Genomic DNA, 22,175 nt, shown 5'->3' on the forward strand with positions numbered 1-22,175 from the left:
AACTACTTTGTTTGGAGTCTCACAAACCCCCTCCCCCCCGACTCAGGGTTTTTGGGTGGAAGTATACTCGGCTGTGGTTTTGAATTGGTGTTGCATTACCAGATAGCCCCTCCCAGTGGAGGGTGGCCTATCAGTCGTATAGGTTTGGGTCCTTGTAATGACATTGTGTGATATCAAATGCCTCATCAGACTTGTAATGGAGAGGGTCCCAGTTTGGTCAAGAGACATTACTTAATTTCAACTGCATGTATAGCTAAAACATAAAGCCTCATACTACCACATTGCTGTATTGAAAAATCCGCCAAGATCATAAATCATTCAGAAACATTATTGGCAAAAATGTTAATTAGCACCACATATCATATATATGCCTTGACAATAATGTTTAGCACCTGTCAAAACCACATGCACGTAGAATATCTCTTGGAGGAATACTTTTTTTTTTTTTTTTTTACTGAAAATGAAATCATATGTGAAGCTTTTGGACACTTACAAATGGATCCTTAAAGAATTTCCTTCTGGGATTACAAATTATTTCTATTCTATTCTATTCTAAGTTTGTTCTCAAAACACACTAATATATTTCTATTTAGTTTAATTCACATATATGCATCTCATACAACATGTGTAATGTATATTTATATGGTTGGCAATTCTGAATAACGAGGAGGTAATAGAGCAAACTTTGCTTCCAAACAAATCCCACAAGGAAATGATTTATTGCTTTGCTCAAGGGTACATTAGCATGTTGGCAAAACACATAGATGCAAGTAAAGATGGCGATAAAATGATATATGCAGATGATGTAGAACAGGGAGGGTTTTTTTATGCTCTTTTGCTGCATTATTTCATCTGTGGGTAAAATTCATCTTTTTCTCAGAATGATTAACCCCAAAATGAGATCACAAAAAACACAAACAATGAATACGTATATTATAAGCTCTTATGCATGGAAGTCTCAGCTCACGAACTACACATATATTGTCCCATTCTGGGTATAGCAAATCAAGATGGAGTCCAGATGTTAAATGTTGTATTATTGAGCGTTGATTGTGAAAACATCTGCTGAGGTTTATGTGTAGTCATGCATTCTTGCACCTGCATAAATATTAGTCTTAAACTGCGCTCGTTCATTTTTTTCCTCAATTTTTTTTTGTCAGCGACGAGAAGAAATAGGTTAGAGTGGAAATAAGCAACGCCATCATCCTTCCCCTAAGTTGGAAACATCCTATCCTCTGGTTTCTGCACACATCGCACCCTGCATATATTATAAATGAGTGCGTCTGTGTTTGCATTATTGGTGAGACCATTTGAGTAAAACCTGCCATTTTAAATTACTTCACATCATATATTCATGTGATGTGAGGATGATTCAAGTAAGATGGGGAAAAAAATGGGAGCAAAAATAGTGATGACAATGACAGTTTGGGTGACACTAGATGATGATGAGAAGATGAGATGATTTAAAAAACAAAACAAAAACAAAATCTGTTTCTAAACAGTGTTGGTTGTCACAAGCAGTGTCAGACCGATGAGGCAGCACCTCATTCACACCGTCTCCACGGTTACTGGGCCCTTTCTCATTCATAAGTGTTTCCATGGCAACAGGGACCTTGGCTCATTGATAGAATCTCTGTATCACCTTGGTAACAGGGCCGAGGGAGGAGCCAGATTGATTGTTTTTTTTTCTTTTCTTTCTCTCTTCTGTCTTTAATGTAAACGTCTTGCAACACAAACAAACAAGAGCACACATGTTCATAAAACAAATCCCTACACACGGAAACTGGGTGCAAATCAAAGCTGAAACGTAATAATTTTGTTCATAGCATGCCTACTTGAAAGTGGGTCATATGGATTATGCCGTAACACTATCCATCATGTACAGGTAAACACCCAGGGAACGACATTGACCTACACATGGCATGAAGGAACTGAAATTAATAAAGAGAATCACATCGGACAGTATTGTTATTGCAAAATCTCTCTACTGTCCACTCTACTTGGGAATTCAACATATTGTACAAACAATATTTGTTTCCGTTCTCTCCCCATCTGCTTTCTTGCTGACTAAGGCTAATTATCTTAACCCACTTCGCGAAGTAAATCCCTTGATTGCTTCTTAAAATTCAACTCATCTTTCTTTGTCTCCACTATTTTCTTCATATATTCAGTTGCATTGGTATAAAGCTCCACTTTTATATTACAGCCTCAAGAAATCTGATTTTGGCTAATTGCAGTCTTGAAATTGTTGGAAGGTGTGAACAGGAATGTGAATAATTGTTTTAACATGTCTGCTCTGTGACTCTGTGAGCATGTGTCTATTTTGCATGTGTCTATTAAATACCATTACTACAGCATCATATGAAATATTGCATTGTGACATGTATGTTTAATACATGAGACAAAGTTGGCAAAACACTCTGTTTTCTGTTAAAAAACATGAATATTTTTCAGTCAAGGTTGCAGGTTAATTATGCTGTGTTGATCTCAACAAGGCCATGTTTGGTCACAAAGGGTAACCAATTATTTGTACGTAATGTAAACACAGTCAAATCCAAGGTATTTAAATTTAGACTCACCAGAATAGTTGAATATTTTTATGTTTCATTTTAACGGTTGAGAAATTTGAATGCGGATATTTCAGTGGTCTTTTTGGTTTCGTTGCTATATGAACTATGGAAAAAAATATAAAGGACTATAACACTGACAGATTCCCAGTCTAATATGTGCAAATGTAAAAAAATGTTATAGTTGGTTTTATATTACTGACAAAACCCAACTTTCATTCCCGCACTTGCCTGAGAATCTTGCATCTAAATAACTGGAACGAGCTTGCAGGAAGGCAGAATGCAAGGCTGTAAACTAAGGATAATTGGACTAATAATCAATAAAGGGTATAAAAAACAACTAGCTTACTCTCTGTGCCAAACCACTTTGGCAATTTACAGCGAGAGATAGGTCAAGACGCACACATGGATGCACACAAATCAGATGACATCCAACGAGGTTGTAAAGTGAACTATTAATCTAGCAAATCTATGGGGACATGCTGAGTTCTGCTTGTATGTTTGTCTTGGAGTGTGTGTCTGACGAGAACGGCTGCAAGTGAGAAGGAAATGGAAAGCGGTGTTTGAAGTGGAAATGTGTGTGTGTGTGTGTGTGTGTGTGTGTGTGTGTGTGTGTGTGTGTGTGTGTGTGTGTGTGTGTGTGTGTGTGTGTGTGTGTGTGTGTGTGTGTGTGTGTGTGTGTGTGTGTGTGTGTGTGGTGGTCAGTGTTATCAAAGGTTTCCACCAGAGGTGGGCAGAAAGGCCAAGTACTCTTTCATCTTCAAAGACCTGCGCCGCTAAAAACACTACCGCCATTCACAGAAAGCACACCAAAGAATACGTGCGTGCGTCACATATTGACATCGGTCTATAACGTTTCAATAGAACCTCTTTCAGTGTAAAACTTCTCTGTATATATTGATACATCTTGTACCTTCCTTGTGTTTTAGTACAGAAACCAGCTGGGGAGTAGAGACGACTGCATGGATTTAAACTGTTTCAGCAAGATTACATGACAAACAAGTGCTTTATTCTTGCATAACTGAAATGTCATTACACTCATCTTTTTTTAGGTTTCCCTTTTGATTTCAAACCATTCATTATTTTTCACTTGTCTTATCAAACAACTCTTCCAATGCAAGGTCACTCCCACTGGCATCTCGGGTAATATGTCCGTTTTTCGATTATACAATTAGATTTTTTTCCAAGTGTTTTATTTCTTTAAGAAAGCCTTTATTTTATTTTAAAAAAACAAAAAAAAAACATCAATTGATAAATTAACCAACTTTATTTTAAGGTCTTGTACTTTAGGGATCAGTACTCATGAAACAATGATCACCCTGAGGCTGTCAACGCTTCATAACAATATCTCAAAAGGGGGACAAATGTAAAGATGCAAGCTTTAAGAATGAACAGAAAAAAGATAACAATACAACACAGTGAGGTTTTATTTGCTAGAGTTCTCTTTTTTTATGAAGACCATTTGCGTCCACAGTTTTCTGTCTCTCTGAGTCTTACAACTTCCCGGTGTCTTGCTGACACTCGTCTTCTCACTTCTCATCCCTCCTACATTCACTCTGTCGTGCCAAGCGGAGAGCGGTTTGGCTTCATGATTGCTCTTATTAAAGTATCAGGACATACGGCCAGACCGAGTGCTCACTCAGCACCTGTGTGTGTGTGTGTGTGTGTGTGTAGGTGTGTGTGTGTTTGTGTGTGTGTTTGTGAGCCTGCGAGAAAGGGGTGGGCAGAAGGAGGTGGGGATCATGAGATTCACTGGTGCTTTGTCAGCAAAGATGCACAATGTTTATGTAAGCAATGAAAGTCTCCAAATCACCACATGCACACACAAAAACATGGAATGACCTCAAAGCAACAGCTTATGCCAGCACTTCCACTCAGTCACTCCACGAGACGCATTAACATGGAGCAAACTTTACGATCAGGCAAGAAAAATAAATGTGTTTAAAAGTGTGTTTTAACAGATAGCATGTGTGTAGCTGGTGAGGAAGCGCTTGTTAATCCTCGATTCATTCTTGAGCACTACACTGGGGAGTCTCATATGTTGCTCTGACATGGACTTAAGTGATTGAGGAAATTGTGATTCCAACAGGAAGACATTCAAAAGCATTTATTACACATCACTCCGGCATCACATCGATTTAAATGGCATCAATCTTTAAACACAAACTACATCCACACACCAACAAGTGACAGCGATAAACACATCAAAGCCGCTTACTGTGGTTTCACAAAAATGTCTGTCATAGAAGAAGTGACATTTGACTGTCCTTTTGATGTACGGATGTATGAGACCAGAAATCAATGAGTCTCTGAATCGAAACTATAAGAAAACTTCAATAATTCTGTGATTCCTTCATATATGCCAGTCACACTTATTATATGATCTTCATTGTCATTTTCCCATGATCTATAATATAAAAAGTGTGTGTGTGACATAATAATTATCTCAATAATCACTTTGTGTTTCACACTTTGTGAGACCGTACTTTACAGACCTTTGCAATCCTTTGCAATCCTTCCCCTTTGCCTCCATGCTTCCATTTTTATGGGCATTCACTATTTAAAGATCATAGGAAGATCAGCTCCTTCTGTTTGAGCGGAAAGTGTTTTGCTATTGCACTTGGCATTTAACTCTTCTGACATTTTCACAGCTGAGCGTTGCACATGCTCCCTGGTCTGCAGATGTGTATGTTGTACCCTCTTAGTAGGAAGGTCTTGCACAACTTCTTTCCATTCCTCCCCACTGAATTTCTGTCACTTCAGAGCTTGCAACGCCTGCAAATGTGTCTCAGCCCCACTCCTCTTGGCCCCACTCCTCTTGCCTTCTCTCCGGTGTCTGATCCGCCTCAGCCCCCCCACTCTTTGGGACTCTGTGTATATCGTGGTGACATTTGTTCACTACCCAGGCTGCTGGCTGCCTGCAGTTCTGCTCTGTGATCTGACTGCTGCCTTGCACAGAATGGGGCCATTCATTAGGGCGAAGGAGCAGGGAAAAGGACACTCACACACACACGAACATGGTGCAAATACATACGACAGCCTCTCTGCAAACCCTTTAATCTGACCACTGTGAAGAAAAACTGAGGATATATGATACTAGAATCTCGTGCACGAGTTTCTAGACCTTGTCTGTATTTTTCACTCACCCTGTAAGCACCACTACGAAGTCCATGACATTCCATCCGTTCCTTAGGTAGGAGTTCTTGTGGAAGGCAAAACCAAGTGCTAAGATCTTTATTCCAGATTCAAAACAGAAGATTCCTATGAAGTACGGCTCTGTGTCGTCCTGAGGAGGACAAGAAGTGGAGGCAGAATGGTAGAAAGAGGAAAAGGTTAAAAATCCTTAAACGTTGCAGCATAAAGTTTCATATGACACGATAAATCATTTCCCGCTTAACTCACCAGGCGTTCAGACAATGGCGTCTTATCCCCATCAGGTAAATGTTGCTCCAGAGCCAGGACGATGCAGTTGGCAATGATGGTGGCGAGAATCATCCACTCAAATGGAGTAAGGAAGGTCAGTCAAGGAACAAATCTGAACAATATTTTGCCTCACAACAAAATGCACATAAGACCAAAAACACCATCTCAAGATGACAACTTTTTTTTCAATTACAGTGTTTTTACCTTCGAACATTTGTTGCACCTGGTGAATGATTAGGCAAACACGTGCTGCACTAATATTAACGTTGCTTCCTGCTGGCAATGGGGGCTTTAATTAATCATGCACATAAATCATTATTATCAATAGTCCTTCTCTGCTGTAGCAAACCAGTCCAAGGCTTCGCAGTGGAAAATGAGCCACGAGGCTGGAAAGCTGTAAAATTAAGCTTTGCTTTGTTTTGTGTTGACCCTTAAAATAACTGGCCTGGGAAATTACACTGGAAAAATTAATGTGCAAATAAATATGTGAAGCGGCAAAGTGTGAGCATGTCAGCACTCAAAGCAAGAACATCCCCAGTTTTAGGGGTTTTTTTTGGGGGGAAGGGGGCTTTCATGGTGGAGATAGACCGGCGACTTCGCCAAAGTGTACCCTGCCTTCTCCAATAGTTGGCTGGGATGAGAATGAATTGATAATTGCAGAAGGGAATATATCGTAAATCCTGCACGTTATAACCCCATGCATGCTCAGTTCATCCATAGGATTCAATGTCAGCTGGAAGCCCAAACACAATATCAGATAAAAACATCATCAACAAGGATTTAAAGATGAGTGAGAGCATCAAGCATTTAGAAATGAGAAGACTAACGTTTCTCAACGAGCTGTGGGACTTCATGACAAGGCAGAATAAAAACAATAACAATAAATTGACAATTAGTCTCATGTCAAAAGTCATAAATGAGTTTGAACGGGCTGAGTGGAGTAAGTGAACCATCCAGGCAGCAGGAGCAGAGCTGTGACGGACGATGTCTGGCCTCACACACGCACACACGCACGCACGCACGCACGCACACACACACACACACAATGAACCACCATTATGAGTCAGTTAAATATGTTCTGCTAAGTGTATTTTCTGGTAACACACCTCCCACACAGACCAACAAAACAAACAAACACACACACACGCACACGCACACAAACAGACACGAGCTATATCAGAGTGTTAGTGTGTGATAGCATGCCCGGACACTGAGTGAGATTCACTGTGACATCACCATTTGGCTCTTTGCACATAACATCTAACAGCAAGCTAAATGAGCAGGAGCGAGGGGTGAGCAAGGATGGAGAGAGACGGAGGGAGAGGAAGAAAAAGTATCCTATTGTACATCTTAATGTGTTTGTATTTTACTCTCACACGCCCCTGCGCACACATTGACACACACGGGCAACATCTTAAATCACTGGCCTTTTCTCATTAAGGTCAGGAGATAAGAACATTTAAAAGGAGACAGTGATTGAAAGACAGAGTATAGATGTGTGATGGAGACAAATAGATCACAAAGTGACAAACAAATATCAATAGTCGAGGGGTATCATAGTGTATAATGCACCCCCCCATTCTTTTCATTCTCCTCTTCTTCACCTTTTTCTCGTCTTGCCTGTCTCCTTTGGGAGCAGCCGTTCCCATGGCAGTAGTGGGAGGAGGGGAAAATTGAACAGTAAAGAGGCAGAGAGGAAGCTATTTATAGAAACATACATCGTACTTGTGCATGTGTGAAACATTTTTACACGTACATGCACGACCTGTATATGCATGTGTGTGCGTGTGTGTGTGCGTGTGTGTGTGTGTGTCTGTGTGTATGTGTGTCAGTGAGTGCGAGTGCTTGCGATCAAGCGTGTGTGTTTGGCCGCTCTTGCCAGCCACACATTGCTAGAACACCCAGGGCACCGCTCAATTAGCCTTTTAGCCCCCCAGCTATGTGTCTGTCTAATTGTGAGTCTGTGTACATGCACAAATGTATATGTATGTGTAAAACTGTGAGAGAGGCCACAGTGTGTAGCTGACTGAAGAAGGGAAAGAGAGGAAGGGAGAGGGTGCGACAGAAGGAGAAAGACTGATATTGAAACAAGGGGACAAAGGGACAAGTGTGTGTGTGTGTGCGTGCGTGCGTGCGTGTGTGTGAGAGTAATGGTCCTCACGAGGAATGTTCCCCGTGTGTATCGTCTGTATGATGATCGTTTGGCACATTTTGTCCTTGCATTAAATTTCAAGGTGCTGCAGGATTTTCTCGCTCATTTCCATGGTAAAGTGTGTGTGTGTGTGTGTGTGTGTGTGTGTGTGTGTGTGTGTGTGTGTGTGTGTGTGTGTGTGTGTAATATTTACAGAGGCACAAACATCCTTAAGGATGTCCTGGAATTCAGACCAAACTCATTATTGTCATATTGATATACTGCAGTGAACTTACAAAGACTTTTTATCAATATCCAGCATACATTACTCATCATTATGCAAACATTTAACATGATTAGCCCTAGTTAATTGCCAGAATAAGTTGTGTCGACTTGTAGGTATTTGCAAGTTTGGTGATGGTGAGAAAGAAGGGAAATGTGTTTGATGAAATTAGTGTTGCAAAAAAGTGAAGCACTGGCAAAGCTGCGGTTTGAGTTTGAACCAGGCCTTTCTTCGATAAGTTTCCATGTTCTCCCTGTTTGTGTGTGAGTTGTTACTGTGCACAGTACATTTGGTTAATTGGTGACCCTAAATTGCTCTTATGTGTTTCCGTCTCTGTGTTTGCCCTGTGATGGAATGGTGACCCATCCGGTGTTTGTATCCTGCCTTTGCCAAATTTATTTTCTGATTGGCTCAAGCACCCCAAGATCCTAGACTGGAAAAAGAAAATGGTACAGAAGATGGTTGTGTGTATGGAAGGATGGCAAAGCTGCCCATTTTTACCTAGAACTACACTGGAAGTATGTAAAATGGGGACAAAATGATCATGCAATGACAGTGGGGGTCAGGCTTATACTGTTAATTCATCCATCCATTTTCTCTCTCATGCATGCATAGAAAGAACATGTAAACTCCACAAGGAAAAGCCCCCTAGTCCAAATGGGAGACTTTCACGCTATGAGACCAGACTGCTAACAACAGCATCACCGTGCATCCGATACTGTCTATGACTTAACAAAATGTAATGGATCAGAAACACTCATTCATTTGTCAGCTTCTTCCAAAGCTTACTTAACTCTGTTTCTTTACCTTTTTCAGTCAAGAAATGGGTGTCAAGCCCCAATACTTTGCAATGGTATATGCAATGATATATGTTCATTCACTGCAAAAAAAAAAGAATGTCATATATTGGCCATTGCAGATAGATTTTTCCCCTATATTGCGCAGGAATTAATCAAGAATTAATGACTTTCCCTTCGCCATAAACCCTTAATTATGAATCTCTTCCTTTGTCCTTCCCAAACTGCTATATATAGGAACATCAGCGTTACGAGGAAGGGAATAAATGTGGATAAAGCAGAGGAAGCTCTCCCTGTGTTTCTCTCTCTACATATGGTGGCTTTATATCATTTGTCTAGGTGTGTGTCTTAGCATTTGTGTGTCCGTATGACTCCGTAATCAGGACAGTAGTAGGTCGTAGACAAAAGTGTCCGTCCAAACAAAGATGAAGTAGGACCCGTAAAGTACTGGCACTGGAGCCAAATGACGCACGCACACACACGTATATATATATACGCACTTCTCCTGGTCTTTTCTTAACCTTATCCATCACAGCTCTGTGCAGCTCTTTATGCTAACTCTCACTCCCCTTCCTCCTCAGTAAAGCCTGTGCCTGTTTCTCACTGATATATTGCCCTTTCTACCCTCCTCGCTTAGCCTCCTCTCTCCCTCCAGTAACTCTGTGCTTCTACATTTCCATCCGTTTCATTCTCCGCCTTCATTTGTTTCCCCCCTCTCTTACCTTTCTCTACATCTTTTCCCCTCACATTCTCCCATCATTTAATTCCCTTCGCTTCCCAGTCCACCATTCGGCCACTGAGCTTGCTCATCAGTTAGCTCAATCTCTATCATGCCATCTCCATTCAAAATCGAAAGGAAGAGATCGAGCAAGAGGGAAAGAGAGAGAAAGGGGGTACTGAAAGGGAGATGCACTGTCAGCAAACATACCGGGACACAGACAGCCGGGGACAGTATGATAATAAAAAAAAAAAGGAGAATTGGAAAATATCAGGAGGGTTAAACTGAAGGAGAGAGGAGAGTGGGAAGGAGAGGAAAAACAGAAAGAAAGAAATTGTCCTGTGGGCACAGACATGATTGAAAAGAGTGAGTGGTGAGGAATAAAAGAGAGGAAAGGCAGAAGGACGCAGCAGAGGGATGGAGGAAAAACAACAAATGGATGGGGGGAAAGAGAAGGGCAGAGACGAAAAGCACAGGGGTGCTGAATGATAAATAAAGCCGGAGAATGACAAAGGGGTGCGAGAGTATTGCAGTATTTTCCTTTTCCGAGCAGTGTGTGTGCTGTGCGGAAAGTAGGTTAGTGGCAGAATTCACACACATACATACAAGTGTCTATAAAAGGAGGGGAGATGAAAGGATGAGAGTGGGTGGAGGACCATGCATCATGCTGTCACATACAGAAAGAGTGTACGCAATGTATGTATGATGTGTGCCACTGACACGCGGCACAGTGTGCGATGACTGCAGTCATTGTGTGTTGGAATACTTCTCACCGCCAGGTAAGCGGATGTAGACGTACATATAAATATCTTTCACAATAGCATACCAGCTTTGTCGAAGACATGGAAACATATGCTTCCTCAGAGATGCATTAGGAACATATATTTAGACATAGACCAAGCACTAATATACCAACAAGCAATTACTCTACGCTACACTTGTCAGCTAGTGCAGTCCAAACCAGCTGCTCCCCTCTGGGAGGGTGCCAGCCTTCTCATCGACGCACCTTCCTATTACACCTCTTAAAAAGCCAGGCCTACTTGTCTACTATGGGTTTGGGTAACATTGCATTGGATCTTTCGGTTGCTTTGTGCTGAAAAATGTTTAGGAAATGATGGTCTGATCAGTCTGTGAAGCAAATTTCAAAGGACAGATGCAAAAAGGAGGAACTCTCATATCACAGTAAAGCTATCCAGTTGAAAATCCAGCTATTGGCCTTTCTATGTGGGGTTTGCATGGTCTATCGCTGCATTTGATTATTTAACTATAATTTCCTCACACATTCCAAGACATGCAATTTGATCATCCAACAATCCTAAAATTAATGGAGTGAATTAGTTGACTATTCCAAAATCTCAACACAGTGTACCTGTGTTTTTCATGACAAATAAGCCAAATAAATGAAGAACAACTGGGGATACTGCATAGCTTTGAGTGCACGACTGGTGTCAAACACTCAAAAAGTGACTATAAAGATAGTTGTTCCATGATTGTACATATTTGGTTGTGTGAAACGGAGTAAATTATGAGGCTATTCAAGTTACAATCTCAATTCCTGCTTAGTTTTTTTCTTTTATGCTCTCCTCAAAATGGTGTCTGACAGCTCATCTTTTCAGTCACAATCTTAGTGTAATCTATAATTCAGCCTGTTCAATTAAAAAAGGACAGCATTTGTGTGTCTGTTTGACCTCCATGGAATTTTAGGGTGTGGCCTGATTCGCCCAAATAACAAATGCATACTCATTAAAAAATGTTGCAGTATTTTTTGAACGTATTTATTAAACAGATTAAATTTTACTCCTGCTTTCTTAATATTTGCACAATGTAATCTATTTGGCTGCTTTTACATTCAAATCCATCCATCCACCCATCCATCCATCCATCCATCCATCCATCAACCAATCACTGTCATACATGGTGTAAGAAGGTAATTATTTTGGGCTTTGTTCACTCCTCATCCTCAGCTGGAACTAATGAATGTACTCAGCTTCTCCTTTTGCTTTGCCGAAATCCATCTCAATTGTTTTAAAAGAAAAATATGCCTCAGGAAAAGGTTTTGTGTTGTTTTCAAAAAGGAGACAAAAGGAAAAAGTTGAACTCATATGTGAGCAGCCTTCCCTTATTTTTCTGCCAGTTTATTTATATCCCTCACTCTATTCTCCTCTCTTTGTGTCCTGTTACATGATGCAGCAGTAGCAGAACGGCTCCAAATGATTACTTCACTTTCTTGTCACTTTCGCCTCTAAAGCACTGATTTGATCAAACGAACGTGATTAGGCAGCGTGGTTGAAACCAATCTAATTATTTAGATAATCTGCAGCCATAAAGATAAGAAGCGTGGTTGAAGTGATTAGTTTTATTCGTGTACTATATAATTTTAATGGAAATTTATAATTTTGCAGTTAAGGTTTTTCTTCATATTTCATATGTTGCCTTGTTTTGATTTTAATATCAAAGCAACATTAGAATTTGGATGTTAAGGAAGCAAGTTTGTAGCCTAAAGGTTTCTGGTTTGAATCCCGCTCCCAGCAGTTCACCAGTCTGGGTGCTGCTCAGGTTGTGTCAGCAAGCCCATACAGTGTACAACTAAATCAAACATGCATATCACAAACTCCAATGTTTGTATTAATTCACCTTAGCTTCAGCATGCAAGTCGAGAATTGAGGTATAAATTATAATTCTCTTAAAGACCGAAAAGTGCCCATCGCAGGATTGTGTTTGTACTCTCATTAGCGGATGCTAAATAATGTCACGCACATTGTACATCTCCCAGAAGCAACAATTCACTTTGTCTTCATTGAGCATAAATAAAGAAAATGATCTCCAGAGAAAAAAAAATATTGTTACAATTGACAATATCCCTCAAAGCAAAAAGTGATTCGTTCAATTTGTCCAGTCAAAACTGCAACTGAGTGCCGAGGGGAAAAAAAGGAAAAAAATCTAACTATTGGTTCACATGTGACAAGTCGGCAAACAATTGTGAGCACCCAAAGGCCCATTTAACCCTGCTTGGCCTCTTTTAGTCTTAGTTAGCATCAATCGGAGTGTATAAGCGATGCAGCCGCCCACTCCTCCTCCATGTTTATTCCACACAGCATATGTTGTGTCTCTATCTCACCCCTGCCACTGCCTCTCCCTCATCACCCACATATAGCCGAGTTGCCACTTTGTGAAAGATGCTGACGGTGGTGTGTGAATGTGCTGTGCGCAGCGTGGAGCGTAGCAGAGTAGCATGTGACATGTTTTTACATCAGCTTTATGTTTGAGCGCTGTGTTGATATGAAGTGTGTTTGTCTACCTGACGGTGCCTAGTGACTGAGCTCACTTGTATCTCACCGCCAATGTGTATTTGTGTGTGTGTGTGTGTGTGTGTGTGAGCTTGAGTGTGTGCCAGCACGCCCTGCAGGTAGAGTGCAGGTTTCAAGCAGGGTTTGTCTCGTAACAGCCACGACACGTGACCAAAAAAGTAAAAAACCAAAAACAACAAAAAAAAAACCAACAAAATTGATCCGTCACAGACTTCCTCTCTCTATTTTCTCTCTCTTCACGTATCCGAATCCCTAAAATAGCTCTGACCACGTCACTGCACCCCTCTCAAACACACACACAGACATTTTCAAAAATACAAGACACACACACACACACACACACACACACACACACACACACACACACACACTCTCACACACACACACACACACACACACACACACACACACACACACACACACACACACACACACACACACACACACACACACACGTCCAAACTTGCCAGCATCTGAATTATTCAAAAGAGCCTGAACGCACAGCTAAGAGAAAGGAGGATGAGAAAAACAGGAGGGGAAGGAAGGAGGTCAAAAGAAAGAAAGAGACAACAGCCTTCTATCAAATTAACACGCATGGACAGATACTATAGATCTGGGGTTCGACGAACAAAACAATCTATCACAGTCATGTTTGATCTCTTTTTAACGAAGGTTTTATTTCTAGCTGTTCCAGCAGCAGTTACCACCACTCATTTCAGGCACTGAAGTCAAACCCTCATTGGCCTGTAATGTTCACATCCCATCTCGGTTTTTTTGTTTTCATTCAAACAAAATAATTTTAAAGAGTGAGACTTTCACCTCAGGTTTGATAAAACTTTCCTATAATCAAAAATTTTAAAACATCTGAAGTTTTGACCACAACCAATATGTAATGTCACAGCAGAGATGATAAACAAAGACAACAAAGGGTAAAAAAAAAAAAAAATCTCTTCCAATGCAAAAAATTGTCTCCAGGTGTGAATGAACATGTGATTGTGTGTATCTTTGCGTTCAGTCAAGCACACATCCCACCATCTCCCATAGTCTACTGGATAAGGCCATTTAGAAGACAAACGTAACGCAATATGATTGAATTTTAAAAAGAATAAGAAAAAACGTCAGTTAAAATGGTAAATAATGAGAAAAAATGAAAGAAAACAGAAAATGATCTAGAAACATTAAACTGGCGAGGGAGTGGATTGGAAGCTTTAACTGAAATCAGTATTTCTTTGTAGAGAGATCCCGAAACCTCTGCTCAATCCAAACTTTGTTAAAAACATACACAAGTACATAAATGGACACACACATCAATAGAGCTGTGTTTGACATCAAGTGAAGATATAAACAATGATTTTTTTTTTGATTTTTTTTTTAAAGAGGAAACAGGTTTTATTAAAGTCATTATATCCTATCTGTTCTATCTGAGAGGGAAGAAATGATGAAAATAAATCTGAGAAGATCAGGCTTTTCTTATGAGCCTGTGTGTGTTTTCACGCTCATGCAAACCCCAGTGCCAAGTCTGCCCGTAGGGGCGCGGGATACGGATCAATTCACACATTTATTACCAGGCGGTCAAAGGTATGAGGCTGGCAGATTGAGCCCAAAGGACACACACAAACACCCACGCACGGGACGGGAAACCGTGGCACATATGCTGCATAAACACACACGTGTGTCTCGTTGCTACCACTTCTGGGTAGACTGCGGGAGAGTTAAGCTGCAGCTGTCAGGACGTTCAGCAGAATATCCTCCCAAACTTCTGACAAATCTCTTAAGTTTGCTTCAAAAAAAAAAAAAAAAAAAAAAAGGTAGAAGCAGCCTGTTAGATGTGTGGAGGAGAAAAGGATGGAGAGAAACATGAGAGAATGTGGCAAAACTTCACTTCCTATACCGGTAAATCAAAGGAAGGGAAGGAAAGAAGAAGAAAATAATAGAAAAGGGAGGCAAGAGAAATGGGTCTTTAAGGGAGAAGGTTACACTCACAGTGTGTACGTGTGTGGTTATATTACTCACGCTTCATGGTCGCGGTTAACACTTGGGTTTTTGGTTAAGACTCAATTTAGGGTAATCTGCAGGCATGTGGCTGTTATGGTGACGTAATGAACCCAGGAACTAATGATAGTAATTTCACTTTGTGTGTCTCAGTGAAGAAAACGAAAAAAAAAAAAAAAAAAGGAGAAAAGAAACAGTTTGTGAGTTCAGACTGCAGCCGAGCTGTCCATCTCTCAGTATTTGTCTCTCTACCACTTTCAGTTAAATGATTTATATGCAGTCGGACAGTTTGATTCCCTCTGTCCCCCTTCTCTGTTCTCTCTCATTAGCCTATCCCTCCATATAATGTCTGCATCTTACTGACTTTCCTCCTCCCTCCTCAGTATCCGTCTTTCCACAGTCCTTCATTCTTCTTTACTCCAGCTGCATATTGGAAGCCAACCAGAAACAACCTTCGACCACAACTCATTAACACTGCACTTCCTCTTCAAGCATTTAAGCATACATCTAACCCTGCACCCAAATGTCAAACTAACTAAACTTACACATCACGTGCAACTGGTTTGGTTGCCTATATATGTTGCCCAAAATTGCTATTTTTGTATTTATATTTGATTTACACACAATCTTTATGAACAAGCATACATAGAAAGCAATATTGAACACATCAGGGCAGTATATGTTTAGTGTAAGGTGCTCTTTTCTTGCTAAATTACCAAAAAAAAAAAAGATTTGTCAGGATTACAAAATGAAGCTGGAAGATGGACTTGCATGCAGGCACATACACACACACAGAACCAAGCTGATGTTAAATCTGTTTAGTTATCAGCTGACAGTAGCAAGCTGGAGAAAGGCCAATAAATAATTTAGATTCTGCAGTGAACATAGATCACTGACTTACCACGTCCAGCCAAAAACACCCCGGTCCCTCTCTCTTTCTCCAAATCACTGTTCCCGGGTGTGTCTCTAATCTTCACATGTGTGTTACAATGCTGTATGTGTCCTCGAGTTTGACATGTATACAAGTAAGAGATGTGACTATAATGGCTATATAAGGTATAAAATGTAAACACACGATCATGCATGACTGAAATGGTTTCATAAAAGCTTGCAGAACTTTTATTGGTGCAGCCAGTGTATGATTTCCAACAACGGAGTGAAAAAGATGTTACACAACCAGGTAGTTAGAAACTTGTCAGCATTAGCAAAAAGCTAGCAGTGTAGTTCAAAATAGACATGCTGAACCACATTAACATAAATAAATATTCAAAGGTAGTTTGATCACTCATTGATTCTGCTTCTGAGTCCATGTTTGAATATATTATGGAACTCAAAGCTTGAAATGGATGAGGACACAATACGAGTTCATAAACACTAAGCTTAATAAGATTCACAAATGTTTCATTCTGGACATTATATAGTTATCTAGATTACATAATAAAATCAGTAGGTTTAAAAAAAATTTTTTTTAACTTTCTGACTTTGAATGCAGAGATGGAATGTGTTAACTTATACCTGGTTTTAGCATTTCACAGGATTTACTCACTATAACGAAACCACAGAAACACTATTAAATCTCCCTTAAGTTAACAATTGAAAATACAGCGGTTAGTTCAAAAAACACAGTACTCTATATGGGCTCAGTATATCAACATATATTGACTTCATCTCCATTTACTCCAGCAGGGGGAAGAAAAATAAAACACTTGTACGCAGATGACGTAGACGACGCCATATGGTGTATATACAGTACATGTAAGACACTGCGGGATTGTCCTTCAGGGGCATAAATCATAAACGAGGCTCACATGTTGTTTTCAATACAAACATTTAAAGATCTTTAAAATGTGTTCACCGGGTTTACAATGTGCCACTGAACAGGACAAGGTCAAATGGGAAGCTTGGGTCAAAGGTGAGTGAGAAAGCCGATAAGGATTTAATTTCTGAGGTCCTATAGAGTGACCCATTTAGATGCAACTTCCCCCTCAGTATGTAACAGGATCTGTTATTTCTGGGCACATTAGTAGGACAATACCGGCACAATATCTACATACCATATTCATGCTCTATGTGGTAGTTCTGGGACGTGATTAAAATAGTGTTGACGGTTGGACATATTTATTTCTGATAGGTTTTGATTATGTTTTTAGACCCAAATATTACTGATTGGAACAGAAATATCCACATTTCATACCAATTAGATGTAAAGTCACTATGGCTGGTTGAGTTCAGATTTAATGGGTTGAAATCAACTAATAGCAGACATTTAAAAAAATGAAAGGGAGCAGCTGCAAGTACCAATTAAAACACGGTTCACACACAAAAGCTATATGCACCACAGTGTCCACTGCATGAGCCCTGCTGCAATAACAACTGATAGCCGACATGTGGCCCATCACTACTCACGACCAGATGCCACAGTGCAGGAGAAGATACGGCAGCCAACGTTTCTTTTAAATCTGGACTGAGCCAGAAAACCGAGAAAAAGAAGACCTGTCAGGTGGGTGCACTGGTAAAGGTAAAAATCATGATTGTGATGGTGCTATGGGGTCTCTCAACAACACAACGAGCCAAAGCATACATGAACAAGCACAAAACAAAGCTACCAATGAGGAATCCTGAACATGTGAAAATTATTTAATAAAAAAATATAGCCATAATATAGCTATGACTGTATGAAATATTACACAGCAAAATTAGCGATCACAAAAAAGATGCCAAACTTAATGACAACCTCGATTAGAAGATCTCTACATGTCCCGGAAATCACAGGGACAGAGAAACTGACAATTACTTTTTATCTTGAGGGTTCCCTCATTTTTATGACGAGAGTATGTTTTTTTGCCCCCATAACTGAATAGCTTCCTTTTTGTCTGTGTTTACTTGTGGTTGTTGCTTCATATGAAATTTTTTAAAAAATTAAAAAATTAATCCAACATAAGACCACGGGGCTTTGAAGCCTATACATGCCAATGGGGAGAAGCAGGGCACACCCCGGGCAGGTGACAACCCATCACAGGACTATCACACACAAAATCATTACAGCCTATGATATAACAAATAACCCAAAATGCATGTTTCAAACCAGGGATCTTCTATTTGGTGAATGTTCTACCACAACATCACTGTTGGGTCATGGTTTTGTTCTTAGATGTTAAAAAAATAAACAGTTATGAGTGTCAATACAATGTATGTATTTCTTGGCAAGAATGTAATTACAAGTGCCTGGCTGCACTATTCCCGGTGTCTGAAGCCCACACACAATGAAAACCACTGGTTCTATAAAGGAATATGACGCCATAATGGGACTGAAAGCTGTGATGCTAATTGTAATTAAACAACCAAATATCAACTTACAGTGTCTACATGTGGATGAGGGAGCAAGTACTTATTTATATGATATTCCCATGGGTCCACAGTCAGTTCACAGCTAAATAAAGCTGCAGGTCATAATTCAGCTGATTAATGAATCCACTGAGCCTCATACATCCGGTAAATCAAAAGGTTGTTTTGCTCTCCATTTGATGAAGCATTGTTGGTTTAATTCACCACGTCAGCTGCACACGGCTGGTTTTGGTCAATCAAACCCTCGTCTGTATTATCTACGGAATGATACAAATACTGTCTATATGAAGAAAGTCTTTATTTTGGGGTATAGCAGTGAGGTTTATATTTTTGGGAAGCAATAAGTGAGAGCAGCAGGAAGGTATTTCAACAGACTCGGAGTGTGAAAAAAGTGTACACACCAGCAATATTTGAAAGGTCAAATTCTATCTTCATTTTCTGCCATTCACAATAACACTGTGGGTTGTTTATTTGTAGTGTTATATAATAGATAAGAGTTCAAAGAACAGTGTGCTTATGATAATGTATGAAAACTGTTAAGAATCCATATCTGGATGAATTCGATAGGACTTTAGATTTGACAGGGTAATTATGAACCAATTATTGTGCCTTTTCATATTTTTTTTATTTTTTAATTATTAGTTTTTGGTTTGTTTTGAATGTGCTCCGCGGAATAGCATCAGCTAACGTGACACTTGACACTTCAATCCCACAACGGCGAGTTACCTGAGATGACCTTATTATTGATATGTGCATTATCACTATATCACTTCCTCTTTCTAACCCTAATTTGATTTGCTTTGCCACAACATGGGAGCTCTGAATGGTTGCCTACCATTGCTCTTTTCCAGTCTCGCTTTTCTTCCCATGCTACTGTTGACATTTCTTTCTGAGGAGTCAATCAAATGACAAGAAAGACACACAGCATAAGAGAAAAACCACAATGAGGCCATAGGGAAAGCAAAACCACCACAACAAGGCCTATAGTATTGGCAAACAGTGAAATTCCCTGCAAGCATATGCAAAACAGTCATAATAGTCACAGGCATTTGCTGAGAAAGACAACATGAAAGCCTCCGCCAAGGCACACAAAACACAATAAACAACACAGCCTTGTAAGCCACTATTGTCATCGCCTTGCTGTCATGCCCCCTCTGTTAACACAGCAACCATTTCTCACACAAACACAGTACATGTGGGGCTCCAAAGGGTTGAAACAATAACACAAAACACAACTTTTTCACCTGACCAGAGAGCAATCACTTCATTCCCTTCTGCCATTTTTGGTCACTGACAGTGAGAACAGTTATTACAATCAGAATTAATAAACAGCCTGAGTAAGGAGTGATGCAGCACTTAAGTTTGTATAAGTGTGGATAAGGGTCATCTTTAAGTTTTTTAAAAACTGTATTTCATTATCATGTTACAGATTTTCCGTTCAAAATGAAATCCATACTGCATCAGATGTATTGCTCAAGCCCTGCTCTCTCTCACCAGCATGATCATCATTTATTAGACAGTGAATAGTCTTGATTCAGAGGCAGTACAAGTAGCTCCTACATTTCACCAGAACAGCCCAATTAGTGTGTGTCGTTATGTCATGGCTCAAACATCACCATGTATCAATATAATCATTACTCCAGTTTCCCCCTCTTGTCATTAACACTCACTCAGAAATGTACTTCCAAATTTGCAGGCATTCACTCTGCCATGCAGGCAGATATGCACAGTGAATGGAAATGGTGAAATCACTCACTGTTTCTCACACACAAGGTCTGGAATGATGGCACATTCACTCAGTGACACCTGCATCTTGTGTGATTAAGAGAAGAACCCACCAAAAGAGAGGAAAAATAGTGCCAATGTGCAAGTTCTCTCTCTCTCTCTCTCTCTCTCTCTCTCTCTCTCTCTCTCTCTCTCTCTCTCCACACACACCATATACCATATCTAGAAAGGCACCTGCACCATGCTGATATGGAAGTGTGTGTGCATCACTGCAAGGGCACACACACACACACACACACACACACACACACACACACACACACACACACACACACACACACACACACACACACACACACACACACACACACACACCAGCAGCAGCTGCTTTTTAAAAAAATCTGCCTCCAACTCATGTTTATCCCACCCTGCTCCTTTCTCCTGTCCTGGGTTTGGGTCTATACTGCACATGCTGACATCAGCAAACAGGACAAGCAATACTACATCCCCGATGCACAGAAAAACGTAAATCAAGCTGGCCCTATGGGCCTGTGACACGACATCACTAACAAATGTGATGGATGGTGATCAACAGCCTCATAAAGAGGCGTGCTGGTTTACACCTCCTCCTCTTAATTAACTATCAATTTCATGTCCAACATATCTTCTGTCACAGATTGGAGCTTACCTCACATGGGCTTCAAGTGATGGATGGGTCAGCTTGTTGCACCTTGGCTTTTAGGACAGAATACAAAGCCTGTGGCACGTGGAGTAAGAACATATGTGAGCAATTCAATCAGACAGCTGTTTTCACACCAGGCCCCGTAGGCGAGGCCTGTGTGCCCACAACAACGAGTAAAGGATATGGCCATTCGGTGATCTTTTTGGCGTATTTTCTCACGAAGTTATCCTCGCTGAAAATGAAAAGCGAGCGGTTGACTGTGAAGCAGTTCTGGCGCACGGGGATGGGGTTATAGAGGGCCATTGTCCGGGCCCTCTGCGCCATAGATTGCGTGTACATTCTCTGGACCCCGGGCCCACCGGGAGGACCGTGGCCATGGCCGTGGCCATGCCCGTGGCCGTGACCGTGTCCATGTCCATGCGGTCCACCTTGCCGGCTGCCGCCACGGCCGCCGGGGCCCCCTCCGCCTGGCCCTCCGCCGTACCTGGCCGGCACCTCGTCTCCAAACCGCGCCATTCTGTGGACACCGAAAGCCAATCTTCACGAAGCAGCGGAGAAGGAGACCAATGCTCAGCTGTGCAGCCACACAACATTACATCCCATCTGCATCAGAACGTCTCATATGCACAACGGGTTGTTTTTTTTGTTGTTGTTTTTCCCCTTCTTCTTTTTTCTTTCTTTTCGGCTTCTGCTGAACACCTGGACCTCGGCGAGCAGTCCTCCAAGCTCCTGCGTTCAGCAGACGAGGACGCCCATGTATACCGTCTCCTCTGCGCGTCTCTGCCAGCGGCCGACGGTGGGTGTGAGGAAATTAAATGTGCGGTCGGTTGGCTGACTGGTCGCACCGTGGGGTAGTGCTGTGAGGTGTCTCAGTCTTCGTCCTCCCTGATGTCCGTATGAAGCAGGCTTCGCCCCCAGCATACAATCATGGGGAGACTGTAGCGAGTTAACATGAATGTTTCATGCCCTCCATGGCTTCATGCCTGTATCAGAGCGCACCACAGCATCCTGCACCTTTCTCGGCGATTCATGTCTTCACTCTCATTATAGCATGTAATGACAATCCTTAGGAAAAAAAAAAAAAAAAAGATCAGTGAGGCCTCAATGAATAAGACGATCGAACATGGATCCTAAAAATAATTTACAGCCTGGATGGATGGCTTCGGTCGTCAGAGGCGTTCAACTTGGCATTTTAGAAACAGTC

General features: G+C 40.9%; 1 protein-coding gene across 1 annotated transcript in view; it reads right to left on the bottom strand.

Annotated features, from left to right (window-relative positions):
• Positions 1–21,487, bottom strand: part of cacna1aa (calcium channel, voltage-dependent, P/Q type, alpha 1A subunit, a) — a gene marked incomplete at both ends in the record, with an annotated part of 68,629 nt that extends 47,142 nt beyond the window's left edge. Inside the window, 3 exons of the mRNA XM_080510942.1 lie at positions 5,714–5,853; positions 5,970–6,065; positions 21,143–21,487. Of these exons, the coding sequence (XP_080367068.1) occupies positions 5,714–5,853; positions 5,970–6,065; positions 21,143–21,487 (581 nt within the window). The remainder of the gene's footprint in view (positions 1–5,713; positions 5,854–5,969; positions 6,066–21,142) is intronic.
• Between the last annotated feature and the right edge of the window lie 688 nt (positions 21,488–22,175).

The sequence above is a fragment of the Blennius ocellaris genome (genome assembly GCF_963422515.1).
Source record: "Blennius ocellaris genome assembly, chromosome: 16".
Classification (NCBI taxonomy): domain Eukaryota; kingdom Metazoa; phylum Chordata; class Actinopteri; order Blenniiformes; family Blenniidae; genus Blennius; species Blennius ocellaris.